We start from the raw sequence: 19,623 nt of genomic DNA, 5'->3' as shown, positions 1-19,623 counted from the left end.
AAATTTTTTTTCACCTCATTTTCCCACATTAAATGAGAGTATACTTTAAACTCACGATTCTGCACTCATGACTGATCTTTTATAATAAATGCTTTGTGGTTATCCTATGTCACTACAACAAATGTGAGATTTAATGATAAATCTTTTTGTCTATGATTAAAATTTTGTCATTAATTATGAATTTTATGTTTATGAAAGGGATATTTTGTTATAAAATAATTTTATTATTAAGTTTTCTTTACAAACTACTATTGTCACTACAATTTGCCACTAAAGAATTGGCATATTGCTCCCGTCATATGGCGAGAAATTTTTGTATGATAGAATACATATATTTGTAAGGAAATTATTTAGGGGGAATTACCCTTAAGGGTAGGCTGAGGGAATAAATGACCAATGAGGGTAGGTAACTTTGATAAGTCTTGTAAAGGGTAAGGTAAAATGTTGATAATTCCTCCAAAGGACTTATTTTATTTAAATGCCAATACTACCCTTAATAAGTGAAAAGCAAGGAAAGTGAAAAGCAACGGAAAGTGAAAAAGTGTTTATTCTCCCTTTCTTTAACCTATCTGGAAAAGAGTTTATTCTTCCTTTCTTTAACCTATCTGGAGCCGAGTTGCAGAAGAAAAAAGGGAAAGGAAAAAGGTGCGCACTTCAGGTCATTCTCTGCAACCGATACACAAAACTTGTTTTTTTTTTTTTGTGAATCTAGCAAGAAATCCATTAAAGGTCAGTTTTTTTTTTTTTAATACAAAAAAAAAACGTCAGTTTATGGAAAAATAAATAAATAATTTAAAAATCGGATTGAATGAAGGAAAAGTTAATAATTTTAACAATGTAGCTGTAAGATATTAGATCTGAAATATTGAATGAGGTTTTCAGAAAGAAATTACATTTTTTTTAAATGTTATTTAAATTTATTATTTTGAATTTTTTTATATTATTTAGGTCATATTGAAGATGTGTTTTTATTTTTAATTTATTTGCTGGGTGGGTTGTTTGATATGATTATTATTGATTTCCATTGAAAAGGTTTGCACTTTAGTTTTGTTGTTAAGACTTTTTGACATGATTGAAGAAAAAATGTTCTCAGTTGTTTCATGCTTGTTTGGGACCATTTTGTTTGTGTATTTATAAACATATTTGGATTGTCATTGAAAACCGAAATCCCCTTTGTACGAGACCACTTTGTCTTTTATTATGAATTTGTTAAAGAATTAAGATCACTATATTTTTGTTATAAATTTGTTACCTTTTTGTATAAGTATTATTTTGGTATGATGAGTCGAATGCCTAGTAGTTTGAAGGTTGTGTAAAAGAACCATTATTTCAGTTATAAAGTATAAGTACAATACAAATGCAATATAGTTACAATGAAAAAATATTAACATTATGATACACTACAATATACCAAAATGACAAAATATTGAATTATTTTTTACTGATTTGGCATTTCTAGGCTATCATGTTGTATTCCTATCATAAAGCATCCTTGCAAGCCAAAATTATAAATAAAAAAAAACAACAACAAAAATACACTATTGTAATTTCAATACATGAAGTTGTTGATGATAATCCAATGATGGATAAAAAAAATCTATAAAATTAATTTTTTTTATATAAAAATATAGAGGTATAATAAAAATACAGTACAATTACAATACAAATACAATAACATTACGATACATTACGATAAGGTAAAATTTTGAAAATGTCAAATTTCTTATGAAACTGGGCAATTATGGGTTCTTTGGCATATCCCTAACATGTATAATATACAACAAATATTGTTATTTATTATATAAAATATGTCTCTCAATTGATTATAATTTTCATTTGTTTATTTTGTATTCGTTGTTCAATTTTCATTGATTGTAATATTGTGAAATAGTTGTTGATGATAATCCAATGATGGATAAAAAAAAAATCTATAAAATTAATTTTTTTTATATAAAAATATAGAGGTATAATAAAAATACAGTACAATTACAATACAAATACAATAACATTACGATACATTACGATAAGGTAAAATTTTAAAAATGTCAAATTTCTTATGAAACTGGGCAATTATGGGTTCTTTGGCATATCCCTAACTTGTACTTTATGACCTTGTCCTGTACAAAAGAGTATATAATATAATATTAAGAAAAATTCATGATCATAAAAAAAATATATATATATTTTATTCACCACAATATAATACATTTGCAATTGCACGAGAAATTCCACGGTTACTCCATAATTGCATAAACTTCATTACAAATATGCCACAATCCGTTCTGCAAATAGTAATTAAGGAAATTATAAGTCAATTGGGTATCAAATTAGTAAATTTATAACCTGATTTGCTTTCCATAGGGTATCAAATTAGCCAATTGGGTATCAAATTAGTGGAATAAAAATCTTCCATTTCAATTTGTCTCCAAAAATATATCACCCCTCACACAAGCAAAATCAAATCAACCTTTTCAATTGACCATACTGCTTCCACCAACCAAGTCAACCCAAAAAAAGAGAAAAAAAGCCAACCCAAAAAAAAGAAAATCAAATCATACTTTTCAATTTACTGTAAATGCAATTTTATATTATAATGTGTCACCAAAGGTTCAAAGACAAGGGTTCTGACAGGGGTGGTTTTGGAGGTAGGGGCCGTGGAAGGAGGGATCAAAGTGGTGGTTGGAATAACAGAAATAATTCTGGTGAGAATAATAAGTCCTTTGAATGGAACAAAGAGTCAAACAATAATGGGGAAGGGTGGAAAGGTCATAATGGTGCTGTCAGTTGGGGCCAAGGAGGTGGTGATAAGGGGCCAAGGAATTGGAATTCTAGGACTGGCAGAACTAGCAATCAATTGAGGGTAAATTAGTCTAATAAAAATATAAGGCCTTCAAAAGAATTATCAAACTTACCCACCCTTTTCAGTTATTTTTCCCCCCAGCCTACCCTTAAGGGTAATTCTCCCAATTATTTATCACCACTTTTAAATTTTCAATGATTAATTTTCATTACCAATAATAAAATACACATATTTGTAATAAAATTATTTGTCATTAATTTTCAATGTTTAGTAATGAGTTTTTTCATCACCAAAACATCAACCATCTTTTTAAGAAAATACATTTACTGTTTATAATTATTATTTTATGGTAATATTATTGCATTATGGAAACAATGAATTTTAAATTAGAAAATTTACGCTTTTATGACAAATTACGTTGTCATCAAAGTATTTATTTTTTTGTGACGACAATGATTAGTAACAAAAAAAATAGCAATGTTTTTACATTGTTATTGACATGTTTTAGAATATATATTTTGAAAAAACAAATTATTTGTGCATGTGTGCGTGTATAAAAATTTTGAAATTTGAAGTAATAAAATTCTCTAAAGTTCTCATATTTTCTATAAAAGTTACTGTCAATTTCTACTTTTAAAAACAAAAATAAGTACATGCAAGTGAGGACTAGTCAATGCTAGCCCAAAATCTCATAACATAGTTACCACCTACCTAACATAACATGATTAGCTGGCAAGCTATAAAGGGCCTGCCTGCCTCTAGTGGAGAGAATAAAAACCAGTTTTAAAAAATAGTTAAATGATATTTCTATAACAAATTAAATTTCATTTGAGAATTTAAAATATTTTTAATTTATTTTTATATTTTTAAATATTTTCTAAAAAATAAATATTATGGATAGAGCTTTATTTTCAATTATTTTTCATATTTATCTAATTATTTTTTAAAATATTCCTAAAAAATAACTTAAAACAAGTAAAATATGTTTTCATAAAATATCTCGTTTTCCCTTTTAAGAACAAAGAACCGTTTTCTATTTTTTCCTTGTGAAATATGTTTTCCTATATATTTTCTAATTCTCAAAAACAAAAAAAAAATAAGAATAAAAATAAAACTGTTTTTGAAAGTAATTAACAACTAAACACTTTTAACTTCTATCTTATTCTCACACTCATATTGCCATACTTGTATTTTACCAGGGAACTATGCTGGATGACCACCAAAAAATTAATAGTTGTTTGGAAATTGTTTTTCGAAACATTTTTCTACATATTTGGTATTTTTTTTTTATATATATAAAAAGCAGTTTTCTGATGGCTTATTATGAAGATATGGTGTTTATAGATAACATATATTAACTATTTTTAGTTATTTTCACTTATTTTTTGGAAACTATTTTACAAAGATGGAGAATAATTAAAAATAAAGTATTATTGATAAAAGTTGTTTTTAAAAAAATATTTGAAAATATATAAAACAAGTTGAGAAAATTTGAAGTTCCTAAATAAATGTTATTCTAAAAAATAGAAGAGAACTACTTTGGTAAACTATTCTTAAAAAACTAATTTTGAGAACCGTTTTTGAAAACATTACCAAATAAGCCTTTAGGTTATGTTTGATTTTCAAAAAATTTGAGGAAAAATGTGAGGGAAAGAAAATAAAGAAGAAAAGTTAAAGAAAAGAAAAAAATGAAGGAAAATATAAAAAGATTTAAAATCAATAAATTATTTTCATATGTTCCTTCAAAATCATTTCACTTATTTTCCTTTATTATTTAAAGATTAAATAATTTTAAAATACATAAATTTTTAATTAATTTTAATTATATTTGACTTTTTTTTTTTTTTTTTGTATTTTTCATAACGAAATCAAATATAAGAAAACCATTTTTCTTGATATTTTTTTTTCCTTAACATTTTTTGGAAACCAAATATAACCTTACTCTGTGCACTATATTTAATTGACGATGAACTATGATATTTTGCATAAGTGAAAAATATCATGTAACTTTTATAAAATTGAACATTGAAAAGTGGGTCAAATTCTTTTTTATGGCATATACTATTTTAGTAAGATCATTGTTTAAAACATTTGGTATTTGGTTATACAAATATTTTATTTGATAGGATAAGAAAAGGTACTAAAAATATCAGTTGGAGAATAAAATTATGACTATGTTTGGTTCTTAGAAAAATTGAGGGAAAATGTAAGGGAAATAAAATTGAAAAAAAATTTTAAAAAAATAAGTGAATGAAAATAGAAAATAGATTTAAAATTAAGAAATTCTTTTTATTTGTTACTTTAAATTCAATTCACTTATTTTAACTTCTTGATATAAATGTTAAATAATTACAAAATATATAAATTTCTAATTAGTTTTAATTATATTGATTTTCTTTTATATTTTTCATAAAACAACCAATCATGAGAAAATTATTTTTTTTAAATATTTTTTTTTCTTTTCTTAATACTTTCCGTGAACCAAATATAATCTATGAGATTAAGATAAATTTATAAAAATTATATATGATAGATAGAAATACGTGGAGTAGTGTAAGACATCTAATATAATAGAGCTCGTGGTGCATTATATAGGAAAAATATAAGATATTTTAAGGCCTCTTTTTTGTGTTTTCTTTTTTCCCTCTAAATTTTTAGATATGTTAGTCCATGGACATAAATATATTAGTCAAACTAAGTTAAAATCTTAGGCATATTTTTTATTATATTATTCCACGAATATATGATATTAAAACTTATGCTAACTTAAAAAATAATATGAAAACGTTGATTCACGCAACAAGTTTTATCGAAGTAAAGTCAGGAAGGGGGGTTGAATTTTTTAAAATTTCTTTCTTCCAGTGACCTTGTCTTTGGCCAGTGGCCTAAAAGCTTGGTGGCATCTTCACTTATCTTTTCTTCCAGTGACCTTTTCTTTGGCCAGTGACCTAAAAGCTTGGTGGCATCTTGACTCTTGACTTAAACAAATTCCTTGCTTATTGCTGTGTGGGCAAAAGACAAAATAAGAAGGCTTTTCCTCATCTTTCTTTTTCTTCCTTCTCGTGGACAATGACTTAACTTTAAAGACTTGGGAAATAATATTTTTGACTTTAAAAAGTACGTTATTGCTGACTGGTATGAAGACTTAATACGGTTAAAGAATCAATCAGCTGTTACTATGTCTTTGCTGTGATGTATCTTTGTAGAGCATTAACAATGGCGAGCAGGAAAACCTTCCTCCTATTTCTTAGCCTTCTTTTGCTTCCTTTAATTCTCGAATGTTTCTTACTTGAAGCCCTTGTGATCAATTCTTCTGATGGTGATATTAACACGCGTGCGGTTTGCACTGAGATGGAGCGGAAAGCTCTTCTTAAATTTACAGGTGGTCTGGAGGATCCTTCAGGTAGGCTTTCTTCTTGGGTTGGTGGAGATTGTTGTAAATGGCAAGGCGTGGATTGCAGTAATGGGACAGGACATGTTATAAAGCTAGACCTCAGAAACCCTTATCAATCCAATTCAACACTTGATTATGAAGCAGATGAAGCAGCTTTTCACTTGTCAAGTTTAGTTGGCCAGATAAGTCATTCCTTACTTGACCTGAAATATTTGAATTACCTGGACTTGAGTTCCAATGATTTCCAAGGAAATCCAATTCCAAATTTCTTTGGCTCATTTGAGAGGTTGAGTTATCTCAATCTGTCTCAAGCAGCATTTAGTGGAATGATTCCCCCTCATCTCGGGAATTTGTCAAACTTGCGTCAGCTTGATATCTCTGCATCCCCATTTGATGAAAGTAGTTGGGTTTCTGATTTAAATTGGCTTTCTGGTCTCTCTTCCTTAAAATATCTTAATTTGGGGCTTGTGAACCTTAACAAGGCACAGACTAATTGGCTGGAAGCTGTTAACATGTTTCCATCTCTGTTAGAACTGCATTTGCCTGGTTGTGAACTCAATAACTTTCCTCAATCTCTTTCATTTGTTAATTTTACTTCTCTTTCGGTCCTCAACCTTGATGACAACAATTTCGAGGCTTCCATTCCTGGCTGTCTTTTTAATGCCAGTACCCTTGTGGAACTGAGGCTCGGAAGTGCTCAAATTAAAGGCCCAATTCCTTATGATGCTTGGGGAAATCTCTGCAGCTTGGAAGTTTTGGATCTTTCAGGAAATGATATTAGTGATGCGGGAATTGAATTTGTAGACAGTTTATCTACATGCAGTAACAGTAGCTTGAAGGAATTGTTTTTGGGGCAAAATCAATTCAATGGCCATTTTCCTGATTCCTTTGGATATCTTAAGAATTTAAGATTGATAGATGTGTTTGATAATCGATTAAGTGGCCAGATTCCCAATTCATTAGGACATCTTAAAAATATAAGATCGATAAATTTGTCGAAAAATGAATTGAGTGGACCGATTCCTGATTCAATAGGAAACCTTGGCAACTTAAGATCTCTTCTTCTTAGTGACAATGCAATCTCGGGTTCAATTCCACCATCCATTGGAAAGCTGTTGTTCTTGGAGGAATTGGACCTCTCTCACAACGGAATGAATGGGACCATCCCAGAAAGTATAGGACAACTTAAAGAGCTCCTTGCCTTAACACTTGATTGGAATTCTTGGAAAGGGACGGTATCTGAAATTCACTTCATGGGTCTTATGAAACTGGAATATTTCTCCTCGTACTTATCACCTGCTACAAACAACTCTCTGGTTTTCGATATTACAAGTGACTGGATTCCTCCTTTCAGTCTCAAGCTTATCAGAATCGGCAACTGCATACTGTCTCAAACATTCCCTGCCTGGCTCGGAACTCAGAAGGAACTTTCCCATATAATCCTCCGTAATGTCGGGACCGAGATTTTTGGCTCTGGTGCCAAAGCGACCCATAGTGGCCTCCCCAGGATTCGAACTCAAGACTAAGGTCTTTTTGGTTGCCCTCCTGGTCCCATTTGGGCTACTAGCGCCGCATTGGCTCTTCAACCTAGGCACCGAGATACAAATGTACCAACACTTGGGTGGTTAGATCTTTCCAGGAACCAATTGAGGGGAAAGCCTCCCAGCCCACTATCCTTCAGCACATCGCAGGGATGGAGTATGGCAGATTTAAGTTTCAACCGCTTAGAGGGTCCACTCCCACTTTGGTATAATTTGACATATCTCTTTTGCGAAACAATCTATTTTCAGGTCCAATTCCCTCCGATATTGGCGGGGAATTATCAAGTTTGAGAGTCCTAGCTGTTTCGGGGAACTTGTTAAATGGGAGCGTTCCATCATCATTAACTAAACTGAAATATTCACGTGTTATTGATCTTTCAAATAACGATTTATCAGGAAAGATTCCAAGTCACTGGAATGATATAAAACTGCTCAGCATCGTCGATCTATCCAAGAACAGACTGTTTGGAGAGATTCCAAGTTCCATATGTTCCATTCAAGTAATTTACTTGTTGAAACTGGGCGACAACAATCTTTCCGGGGAACTCTCTCCAAGCTTACAAAACTGCACAAACTTGTACTCCCTTGATCTTGGAAATAACAAGTTTTCGGGTGAGATACCCAAATGGATCGGAGAAAGAATGTCATCACTGAAGCAGCTACGCCTACGAGGCAACATGTTGACAGGAAATATTCCTCGACAGCTATGTTGGCTTTCTGGTCTCTGCATTTTGGACCTTGCACTTAATAATCTATCAGCATCCATCCCTCCATGCTTAGGCCATTTGAGTGCTTTAAATTCTGCGACCTTGTTGGATACTTTTCCAGATGACCTGTATTATGGTTATTACTGGGAGGAAATGAACCTAGTTGTTAAAGGAAAAGAAATGGAATTCCAGAGGATACTTTCAATTGTGAAGTTGATAGACCTTTCTAGTAATAACTTATGGGGAGAGATCCCACATGGGTTTACAAATCTCTCAACCTTGGGTACCTTGAATTTGTCCCGGAACCAATTGAATGGAACGATACCTGAGAATATCGGAGCCATGCAAGGGTTAGAAACTCTGGACCTCTCGCGTAACCGCCTCTCAGGCCCAATTCCTCCGAGCATGGCTTCTATAACCTTACTGAGCCATTTGAACCTGTCGCATAACCTCCTATCTGGACCCATTCCAACAACTAACCAGTTCCAGACATTCAATGATCCATCCATGTACGAGGGTAACCTAGGACTTTGTGGGCTTCCATTGTCAACCCAGTGCTCCACTCCTAATGAAGATCAAAAAGATGAGGAAGATGAAAAGGAAGGTGATGAAGATGGGTGGGAAATGTCATGGTTCTTCACAAGCATGGGATTGGGCTTCCCGGTGGGATTTTGGGCTGTATGTGGCACTCTGGCTCTAAAGAAGCCTTCGAGGCATGCTTATTTTCGGTTTGTTGGTGAAGGGAAAGATAGGATGTATGTCTTTATTGCAGTGAGTGTGACTCATTTCAAAAGGAAGATGAATAGAAATGGTGGAGCTCATGGTTGAAGAGGTGAGCTATCTTACATATTTTCTCTTTCTTTTTCCTTGTTTATTATTATTATTATTATTATTATTTTGTGTAAATTATCCTCACAATGAATTTATCTATTTTGCAGAAGGTGATGAGGTTTCAAAGCAAAAAAATCATGAAAAAAATGAAGGGAAGATGAATTCCAATGCATAAGGTAATGCAAACCAATCTCTATTACACATTAGAGGGCTATTAATCTTGTTATATACACTCAAATTTTGTTAAATGATTTCTTAAATAATTCTTTAATTGGAAACAATGATTTAAATTCAAAAAGAAAAAATGAATGGTGATTGTTTGGACATTGAATCTTGTTTATATGTTAGCAATTTTGTTCATTTTAATATTTAACTATACAAGTCTTTTTAGATAGTAACTTATTTTCCAAATATCAAAGGTTATTGTTTATCTAACCAAAAAGTTACATGCAAGTCTAAAAAGGTTTGATTTGTGACATATAAGGCTTCTTTGAGGTATAAAAGGATCGGTATCATTTTTGCACTTAAAATGTTTTAAATGATTTTTCAAAAGAAATAGGAGCCGCTCAAGTGGTTAATTCTGCATAAGCGGTCAACCCACTTAAGCAGTAAACATTTTGAATGAATTTCACTCAAACTCTATTTTAAAAACTTGATTGGTATCATTTTTGCACTTAAAATGTTTTAAATGATTTTTCAAAAGTAGGGGCCGCTCAAGTGGTTAATTTTGTATAAGTAGTCAACCTGCTCAAGCAGTAAACATTTTGAATGAATTTCACTCAAACTCTATTTTAAAAACTTAAGATATTGAGACTCTTTTGGTATTTGCCTATAAATACCTATTTATAACCCCTTAAGGGTGAGAGATTTTGGGAGATTGGAGATATATCATTTGAGAGACCTCTCATTCATTTTGGAAACTTAAAATACTGAGATTTTTTTAGTATTTGCCTATAAATACCTCTTTATAACCCCTTTAAGGGTGATAGATTGTCAATAAATACCTCTTATAACCCTTAAAGGGTGAGAGAATTTGGGAGATAGGAGATATATCGTTTGACAGACCTCTCATTCTTAAGAGAGGGACTCCTTGAGAGAAATCTTAATTGTCACACCATTCTTAATCTCTCATTCAAATATTTGAATATTTGAATCATGGGTTGAAGACCTTAATCCCTTCAGAATGATCAAAGGATCTATTAGGGAGTAATCCCTTCAAAATGGTCAAAGGATTTACTAGGAAATAACATATAGTTGTTATGTTCCAAATGTGAGTGGTCAAAGGATCTACTAGGGAGTAACATAGAGTTGTTATGTCCCAAATGTGAATGAAGTTGTAAGCTAAATGTGGATGAAATTGTAAGTGCTAGAGAGCAAGTCTTTAGAGTAAAACGAAGTACATTTATATAACTTGACTTCAAATAATGGATTTAGATTGGTTCGATCTCATGGTTTTTTATCTCCATAATTTGTGGGGATTCCACGTAAAAATTTTGCATTCTCATTATATATCCTTTTATTACTGCTTATATTTAGATTGATGATATTGATAACCTTGATTGATTGGTTAATTTGTTATTGAGATTGTTAATTAAGTTGGTTATCTTGGTAATTATGGGTGATTATATCTATAACCAATTATTATTTTTCCATAACTCTTCTAAAGATATATTTTGATTGTTATTAAGTTTGTTAGGGTAGTTATTCTGATAATTATTATTATCTCTTAACATCTCTCAATATTTATTAAATCATAGTGTTTTAAACACCCAAATTATATTATAAACCGAAGATAAGTCAAAAAGGAACTTGAATTCTTTTAATGAAATTGATCTTTGTAGGATGTTGTTAAAGGCAAATATTTTTAGACACTAGAAGTTATATGTATGTAAATATAAGTTTTTCCCTTTTAACAACTAGATTTTTTTTTTTTTTTTAACTTTTAGTCCTTAGTTTTTTTCACCATTGAATGTTATCAATAAAGAGAATGATATATCATAATATATGTACAAGGTAATCAATTTTTGAGTTTGAGCCCTTAAACAAAGAGTACCAAGGAATCTATAAATCTATAATTGATTCAATTCTCTAAAGTTATAGAAAGTGAGTGTCTCAATGGAGTTCTAAGGGTATACAAGGTGATTATCTCCGAGATTGAATGCCAAAATACAAGCAAGTAGCTAGGACTACAATTTGCTTGGTTAAAAGTCTTTAAATTTTTGGAGAGATACACTCTCATCATCAGTAAGGCTTATACCATTAGATATGAAAACTAAAAAAATCTGAAATATCTAGAATCAAACTTCTAAATATTTTTGTTGTTAATTGAAGTCACGGACAGAGAAACTTCTGATCGGCTATTAGGTTGACCATACGAAAATATATGACATTGAACCTGTTTTATTATGCATAACATAAATCTTAATATTACTTAAATTAGGAGCTAATTATGTGTATTTACATGTTTCAGATCAAATACAATGGAGGAATCAATTTGGTGAATGAAGGTTTAGTGTTAAAGAATTGTATGTTTGAAATATTAGTTAGTAAATATATGTCTTTTAGATGTTTTGTTCCTTATAAAGACTGTAATTATACTGAGGGAGAAGTTGTATTGATAAGTTTGATGCTCACCTACTTTTGATGTCATATGGTAAATAAAAAAAACTGTCCCTTCAACTTCTATCATTCATGTTTCTCCAGTGCCATTTAGAAAATTGGCCCACTATGATTCAAATATATATATATATATATAAAGGCTAGTTGTAGATTATTGAAAAATATTTCATTAGGTAGGGGGAGGGAGGAAAGCACGATAGGAGGCATGTCTCAGGCCAGAAAGGAAGGAAAGAGAAAGGTCAGAAGCTATATAGGCAAAAACGGAAGTCAAGTTGTCTCTAGTATGTATTGTGATCCCATATGCCAATTGATTTTTATATGAGACATGGAAGCACCAACCAAGACTCTTTATACAAGGACCTTTGAAGAATTTCTTAAGAGGCAGCACCCATCAACTTACAACAAAACCCATAGATTGAACAGGACTGTAACATCATGGAAGCAGACTAATGAATACAAATTCAATCCTTTCGTTCCTATAAAACAGTGAAACAAGGCATCTGGTTCATGGATCACTTTACGACTCTGCCCATAGAAGGGCCAATAAAGTTGAACAAGGGAGTTAGAGACCCCAAATTATTTCAGTAATGCTGATTTAGAAGCAAAACTTCACCTGAAAGTATAGACAGAGCAAAGCTTGGCTTACCTTCTACGGATATTGTGGGCAGGGCTGGGCCTCCTCTTCCTATCACTAAAGCTCAGGCTCCGAACCAAACCTGGAAGGCAACACTGTGCAGAGTGAGCGGATTTCTCTTTCTCAGGTTTGTAACCTTTATTTGGAGATCTTTCACTACTGCAGCCTCTATTTGTTAGAAAGTCAAAAATGGTAGCCTTGGCTTTCAGCCTTCCATTTGCCATATTACTTTCTATTCCTTGTAGGTCTTGATTACCAACAAATGGGTCATCGCCAAAGCTCTCTCGGAAGAGCTCAATCAGTTTCTTCTTATCAGATGGGGAGGGCTCTATCAAGGAATTGGGTGACTTGTCCATGTGATGAGATCTATCAAGTCGAGGAGTTTCTCTGAAGCTGCTTTGGTTCATTGGAGTATTGCCGTGATGGGGTGTCGAATCTGCATGAAAAACAGCCTAGAAATTTTCTCATACTGCAATGCCTGTTTTAGTTGTGGCCCTCAGAAAAGTATATCATAATTCCTCTGAAGACAACCAGGAAAAAAATGAATTTCTTTCCAAGACAAATTTAAGTTAATCTTACCACCATTGATGCTGAAGAAATCTTCACAATCAGATTCTAACCAGGGTTGCGAATCAAAAAATACCTCCTCTTTGCTACCTACACAAAAATTAAAAATAAAATAAAAACAGGTGCACTTCAATAAAAGAAAATGCCATGAAATTTCAAATAACATGACCAGAAGAGTAAGCAAAGCAATATATTGAATGCTATGGAGCTATACAACAGTGGGAAAGACCATTAGATTGTCTGGTTAATTATTATACCTACTTGAGAAACCATTTTTATGTGGGAAGCTAGTAACAACTGCCGTGAATTGCATAATCAAAGAATCATAGCAGGCTGTTAATGTCCCAACACAAAAACAGGATCTATAGTGCCTGGGATGTACCAAGGGAACCTTGAAATCGGTTTCCAATACCTTATGGTGTTTTCATGTCTTAGAATTGAATTGCACCATTCTATTTCTATAACAACAGTGTAATGGAGCCATTGAACTTAGATGATTTGAACTGTCAAATGCTACCTAAAATACAAGGGAGTCATTCAAATTCATTTTCAGAATTGAGTAAGCAGCTGAAAACAAAAACAACAAATATCAGTTCTCTGCTCCTGAGATAGCCATGTTTCTCCATCCATCTAGCAGAGCTCAAATCGAAACACTTTCTCACCCGCTAATGTCCTCATGCAGCTATGCCCCCTTTTATTAGCACAATGGAACAACTAGACACGCCACTGGACAATTGCCAGTCAAAAGTCATTTTCATCCAACAGATTCAACCTTTGCTTGGAAAGAAATACAAAATTAAGATTTCGTGTTCCATACTCTTCCTTGAGAAGCCAAAAATTGCATCCACTTCAGTGGTTTGAAGACACCCAGCAAATGTTAAAGACACCAGCAAAAACTTCTGGAGCACTCCGGGTTTTCTGGCATTTCTCTCTATACCCTTTCATGTGCCCACCAAGTTAATAAGATTTCCTGACTACTCAACCCCATTTAACTTATTTTTCAATCCACCTCATTGGCATGTATTTCTCCCAGTACCTACCAATGCAATAATTACTTAATTCTCTACAGGCTTGAGATTTCATCCCTTCACATCCAAGCTAAGGTATTCTAATTTCTACCTTCATCTGCAGAAGATTACACATTCAAATAATGTTCCAATGCCTGTGACCTAAACAAGGTGGGGGGAAATGGCAGGCCACAGTTCAATATAGAAAAGACCGGCTAAAAAGAGGGGGAGAAGAGGAGTCTAGCACTCTCTCTCTCTCTCTCTCTCTCTCTCTCTCTCTCTCTATATATATATATATATATATATATATATATATGATGAAGTAAGTATTTGAATCAATTATGCTGCCTTTGGTTGCGGGAAAAATGCAGAGAAGGAAAAAAGAACAACAAATTTTAGAATTATAAACTTTCTGATAGGACCTGGGAAAACAAAACCCCATTCACCAACCCTAACTCAACCATTTGGAAACACCAGCAATAAAGAATCTAAGCCTTCAAAATTTTCTTCTCTGTCCTCATTTCAAACAACCAAAGAAGGGTTTGTGAATGGTAAAAAAAAATTATAAACAAACCATATATCTGTTTCCATGAAGAATTGGATAAAAATTACTGAAATGTTCAAATTTTTTTCTTATTGCAGTATATGGAATTACCAAAACAAAAATAATAAGGCTTTCTAAATTGATGCCCCCTGCTGCCACTGGCCATAACCATGGGAGATGTCTACACAAACACATACATTTAAACACAACAAACACATATCTTGGCAGTAACCCATGTTATCTGATGACCAAAACTATCACAAACCCTGATAATCAAAGCCAAAACTGAACCAAGAATGTAAATATGCAGTCCAGAAGAGAATATCATACCCAATTCCCGGAAGCTGGGAGTCAATTGAGGCTTGAATTGTTGGGTACTGACAGTGTTTTCCTTGACGGGTGATTCATTCAAGACACTGTCTGTGGTCTTAGAAGCAGTGGACCATTGAAGTTTCATGGTAGACTCGGAGCTTTTATGGACTGAAACACAAGAACCCATGTCTACAACAGTGGAGAATCATTCATTTACAGCTTCAACTTGCAGCTTCTGCAATGGTAGAGAGAAAGTAAAGTAATGGGCAAACAGGAAGGGGAACAGGGGAATAATTGGCTTTATGCAAAAGGAGATAAAGTGTACTCAACTAAAATCTGGGAAAAGAGTAGATTGGTCTTGAAAGTGAAGTAATGACATTTGCAGGCGTGGGTCCATACTCCATTTTCCATTACCAGATTGTAATTGTACGAGTATTTTCTCTGCCACCAAACAGGGGAAGAAAGAAAAGTTGTCTTTTGGGTAGCTCTGGCACCATTGTTCTCTACGCAGAAGAGAACATCATTATTATATTTGGGGATGACAGACAAATCCATATTGACAAAAATGTGAACATTAAATTATATACATTTAAATATTTCATACCTATTGCAGATGGGTTTATAGTTTAAGGATTCAGGATTCAATTATTCATTCATTTGTATTAAAATTTTCCCTGTGGATTATTGAATATGAGAATGTTGGTAAATATGATTGAAGGAAGCTCGATGGTGGTTGTATTCTGTATTCTTTTTCTGGTTTTTTTTCCCCTTTGATGAGCAATTTTTGTCAAGAACTTGTTGAGTGACCCACTTTCTTAAAAAAGAATTCAGCCTTTTAGGATATGGCTTTAAAATATAGAATAGGCTAAAAGCCTACAACCATATCTTGTGTACGTCCTCCTTCACCTAGGGAAATAAATCAACTGTAATTATGATTCCGTCAACAAATTTTCCTAAAAGAATGGGACCCACATTGTCTATATCAAAACCCTAGATCCAACCATGATCCTGCTCAACTACTTATTTTTATTCTGATTTGAAAATATTTGAACTTGAATTTTATTTTTATTTTTTTGGGTGAAATAATGTTGCAACTTTATGTGGAGGGCCTAATGTCACGGACTTAGTCGTTCACTAAGCTCGTGCGGCACTTAGACAAGCCAAGACGCTTGATCTTGCTAAGTCAGCCTTGCTCCCAATACTTAGCTCACCCGGCTAAGACACTCGCGACTCAAAAGCTTAAGAAGCTTGGTAGGCAACTCCTTAAAGAATGGAAGCTTTCTATTACTCAAAGAAGCCTTTACAAGTGCTTGGATGCTCACTTGCTTGGTGCCTTGGCCAAATGAGGCCCTCACCTATTTATAGGCACCAATGGAACTCTCTGGAACCTTGGAGGGTTCCTTACATCTCAAGACTATTCTAGAATGTCCTACATCATTCTAGTTTACAAGCCTATATACAAGTATATACAAGAGTCTTCTAGACTTCTCTAGAAAGCCCCGGACTCCTCTTGTGCCTTCCACCATAGTGTAGAATTGTGTGGACTCCTCCAGACTTCTCTAGAACCTTCCACACTCTTCCCATTCTAGGAGTCTCCAGAAGCTTCCTGGCCCTATATAAGGCCATGGGGAGGCTCATTTGGGTCAGCCTGTGACACTCTCCCCCACCTATGCCGCAGGCGTCCTCGTCGCGCCTTCTGCCCGGAACCGCTCGATCTGTTCCTGGAACTGCCATAGTGCCTCTGCTGGCTCCTAGCTAGCCTCACTTTCTGGTAGCCCTTTCCATTTCACTAAGTATTCCGTAGCAGGAGGTACCCCTCGTCTCCTGATGACCCGGTCTGCGAGGATGAGTTCTACCTCCTTATCATAGGAGGTCACGACCGCTGTAGGTGCCCTCTTGGACAGCCCTCGGCTTGGATTATCCTTGTCTTCATGATAGGGCTTCAAGTAGCTGGCATGGAAGACAGGATGAATCTTCAACCTCGGGGGTAGCTCGACTCTATAGGACACCTTGCCGACCTTCCCAAGTATGGGGAAGGGTCCTTCATACCTCCTCACAAGGCCCTTGTGCACCGGCCTTAGGGACTTGAATTGTTGAGGAAGGAGCTTGACAAGCACCATGTCTCCGACCTTATACTCCGTGTGTCGTCGCTTCTTGTCAGCCCACTTCTTCATTTTCTTAGCGGCCTTGTCCAAGTATGAGCGTGCTATATCAGCTTGCTCGTGCCACCCTTTTGCGAACTTGAAAGCCGCTGGACTTCTCCCCGTGTAGCCAATTGTTAGGGTGTGAGGAGTTAACGGTTGTTGTCCCGTAGCTAGCTCGAACGGACTCTTGTTGGTCGCCTCACTCCTTTGTAGGTTGTATGAGAACTGGGCTACATCTAGCAACTTAGCCCAATCTTTCTGGTTGGCACTCACGAAGTGCCTTAGGTAGAGCTCCAATAAAGCGTTTACCCTCTCAGTCTGTCCATCTGTCTGTGGGTGAAAGCTTGTGGAGAAATGAAGCTCCGAACCCATAAGCTTGAAGAGTTCCGTCCAAAACTTCCCAGTGAAGCGTGGGTCGCGATCACTGATAATGAACTTAGGCAACCCCCAATACTTGACTACGTGCTTTAGGAATAGCCTTGCCGTCTCTTCCGCCGTGCAGTCAGTCGGGGCTGCTATGAAGGTTGCATACTTAGAGAACCTATCCACCACCACTATGATAGACCCATTGTCCTCTGACTTGGGTAGCCCGATGATGAAGTCCATGGTGACGCTGTCCCATGGGCGTTCTGCTATAGGTAGTGGCTCTAACAGGCCTCTAGGTTGTCGCTGCTCCACCTTGTCTTGTTGGCACACAAGACAAGTCCTCACATAGGCCTCAACCTCGTCCCGTATCTGAGGCCAATAATACGCCGACTCAAGTAGTGCCCTAGTGCGTCGTTGCCCAGGGTGCCCAGCCCACTTGGTGTCATGGCACTCCTTAATCAGGTTCCTCCTTATGTTCCCCCACTTAGGCACGTAGAGTCGTCTCCCTTTGGTATAGAGTAGGCCGTCCTCCACCCAAAATCGCTTAGTCTTTCCTTCATGAGCCAGGGCGATAAGGCTTTTAGCCACTGGATCATGTTGCAATCCCTCCCTTAGAAGATCCACTATATCTCCTTGGGGCTGACTCGTCATGGACGCTAGTTCGGCTTTGCGACTTAGGGCGTCGGCCACATGGTTAGCACTTCCTGGCTTATACTCCAGCGTATAGTCGAACTCGGCCAGGAAGTCTTGCCACCTAGCTTGTTTAGGACTCAACTTTTTCTGTGTCTGGAAGTAGCTAGTGGCCACATTGTCGGTCTTCACTATGAAGTGAGACCCTAGCAGATAGTGCCTCCAGGTGCGCAAGCAGTGGACGATAGCGGTCATCTCCTTTTCTTGCACCGTGTAACGCCTCTCTGCGTCGTTTAGCTTGCGACTCTCAAATGCAATTGGGTGCCTCTCTTGCATAAGGACTCCCCCAATAGCGAAGTCTGAGGCATCTGTGTGTACCTCAAAGACCTTGGTGTGGTCGGGTAGTGCCAACACTGGCTCCTCAGTCACAGCCTTCTTCAAGTCCTCAAAGGCTTGTTGGCACCTTCCATCCCATTCCCATGCCTTATTCTTCTTGAGAAGATCAGTGAGTGGGGCAGCCCTTGCCGAATAACCCTTTATGAACCGCCGGTAATAATTAACTAGACCAAGGAAAGATCTGAGTTGAGGTACCTTGGTTGGTGGATCCCATTCTTGGATGGCCTTCACCTTGCTATTATCCATCATCAGCTTGCCATCTCTGATGCGATGCCCAAGGAAGCTCACTTCCTCCTTAGCAAACGAACACTTCTCCTTCTTCACGTATAGCTCGTTCTGCCTTAAGATCTTAAAGACCTTCCTCAAGTGCTCTTTGTGCTCCTTTAGAGTGTTACTGTAGATGACTATGTCATCCAAGTACACCACCACGAACTTGTCCAAGTATGGGTGGAAGATCTTGTTCATGAGGGTGCAGAACGTTGCTGGGGCATTGGTGAGTCCAAAAGGCATCACTAAGAACTCATATGAGCCATACCTGGTCACACACGTAGTCTTCGGCTCATCTCCCTCCGCAATCCTGACTTGGTAATAGCCCGACCTTAAGTCCAGCTTCGTGAAGTACCTAGCCCTTCCAAGTTGATCGAACAAGTCAGCAATGAGCGGGATGGGATACTTGTTCTTCACTGTCACCTTATTGAGTGCCCGGTAATCTATGCACATTCGTAGGGACCCATCATGCTTCTTTTGAAATAGAACCGGCGCGCCATAGGGAGCCTTGGATGGTTGGATGAACCCCGCATCTAGCAACTCCTTGAGTTGTCTCCTTAGCTCCTCCAACTCAGGTGGTGCCATCCTATATGGCCCCATAGCAGGGGGCTTGGCTCCTGGCTCCAACTCAATCTTGTGATCTTCCTCTCTCCTAGGAGGAAGTCTCTTAGGCAACTCGGGCGGCATCACGTCCTTGAACTCATCAAGGACCCCCTCGATTTCCTTAGGAATGGGTTCTCCCGACCCATCATTCTTCTCTTCCTTTAAGGTGGCGAGGTAGGTCACCTCTTCCCTCTTTAACCCCTTCTTTACTTGCATAGCAGATAGCATAGGGGTCTTGAGCGTACCTTCAGTGACCGTAGG

The 19,623-nt window shown here is 35.8% G+C and overlaps 3 protein-coding genes across 3 annotated transcripts; 2 read left to right on the top strand and 1 right to left on the bottom strand.

Moving 5' to 3' along the window:
* Positions 1-6,016: 6,016 nt before the first annotated feature.
* On the top strand, positions 6,017-7,720 carry LOC132252538 (receptor-like protein EIX1). Its single transcript, XM_059737015.1, has one exon. It carries the CDS (start codon positions 6,017-6,019, stop codon positions 7,718-7,720), a length of 1,704 nt encoding a protein of 567 aa, XP_059592998.1.
* Positions 7,721-7,959: 239 nt separating this feature from the next.
* Positions 7,960-11,925, top strand: LOC100259600 (receptor-like protein EIX2). The gene is made up of 3 exons (XM_019221955.2): positions 7,960-9,274; positions 9,381-9,449; positions 11,744-11,925. Exon 1 carries the CDS (start codon positions 8,377-8,379, stop codon positions 9,268-9,270), a length of 894 nt encoding a protein of 297 aa, XP_019077500.2. The 5' UTR covers positions 7,960-8,376; the 3' UTR covers positions 9,271-9,274; positions 9,381-9,449; positions 11,744-11,925.
* A 230-nt stretch (positions 11,926-12,155) lies between these two features.
* LOC100254483 (uncharacterized protein At3g27210) lies at positions 12,156-15,449 on the bottom strand. The gene is made up of 3 exons (XM_002263103.4): positions 14,975-15,449; positions 13,106-13,183; positions 12,156-12,962 (listed from the first exon to the last, which is right to left on the bottom strand). Exons 1-3 carry the CDS (start codon positions 15,141-15,143, stop codon positions 12,535-12,537), a joined length of 675 nt encoding a protein of 224 aa, XP_002263139.1. The 5' UTR covers positions 15,144-15,449; the 3' UTR covers positions 12,156-12,534.
* Between the last annotated feature and the right edge of the window lie 4,174 nt (positions 15,450-19,623).

The sequence above is a fragment of the Vitis vinifera genome, chromosome 1 (genome assembly GCF_030704535.1).
Source record: "Vitis vinifera cultivar Pinot Noir 40024 chromosome 1, ASM3070453v1".
Classification (NCBI taxonomy): Eukaryota; Viridiplantae; Streptophyta; class Magnoliopsida; order Vitales; family Vitaceae; genus Vitis; species Vitis vinifera.
Note: the sequence above shows the minus strand (reverse complement) of the source record. Positions and strands in the feature narration are given on the sequence as shown.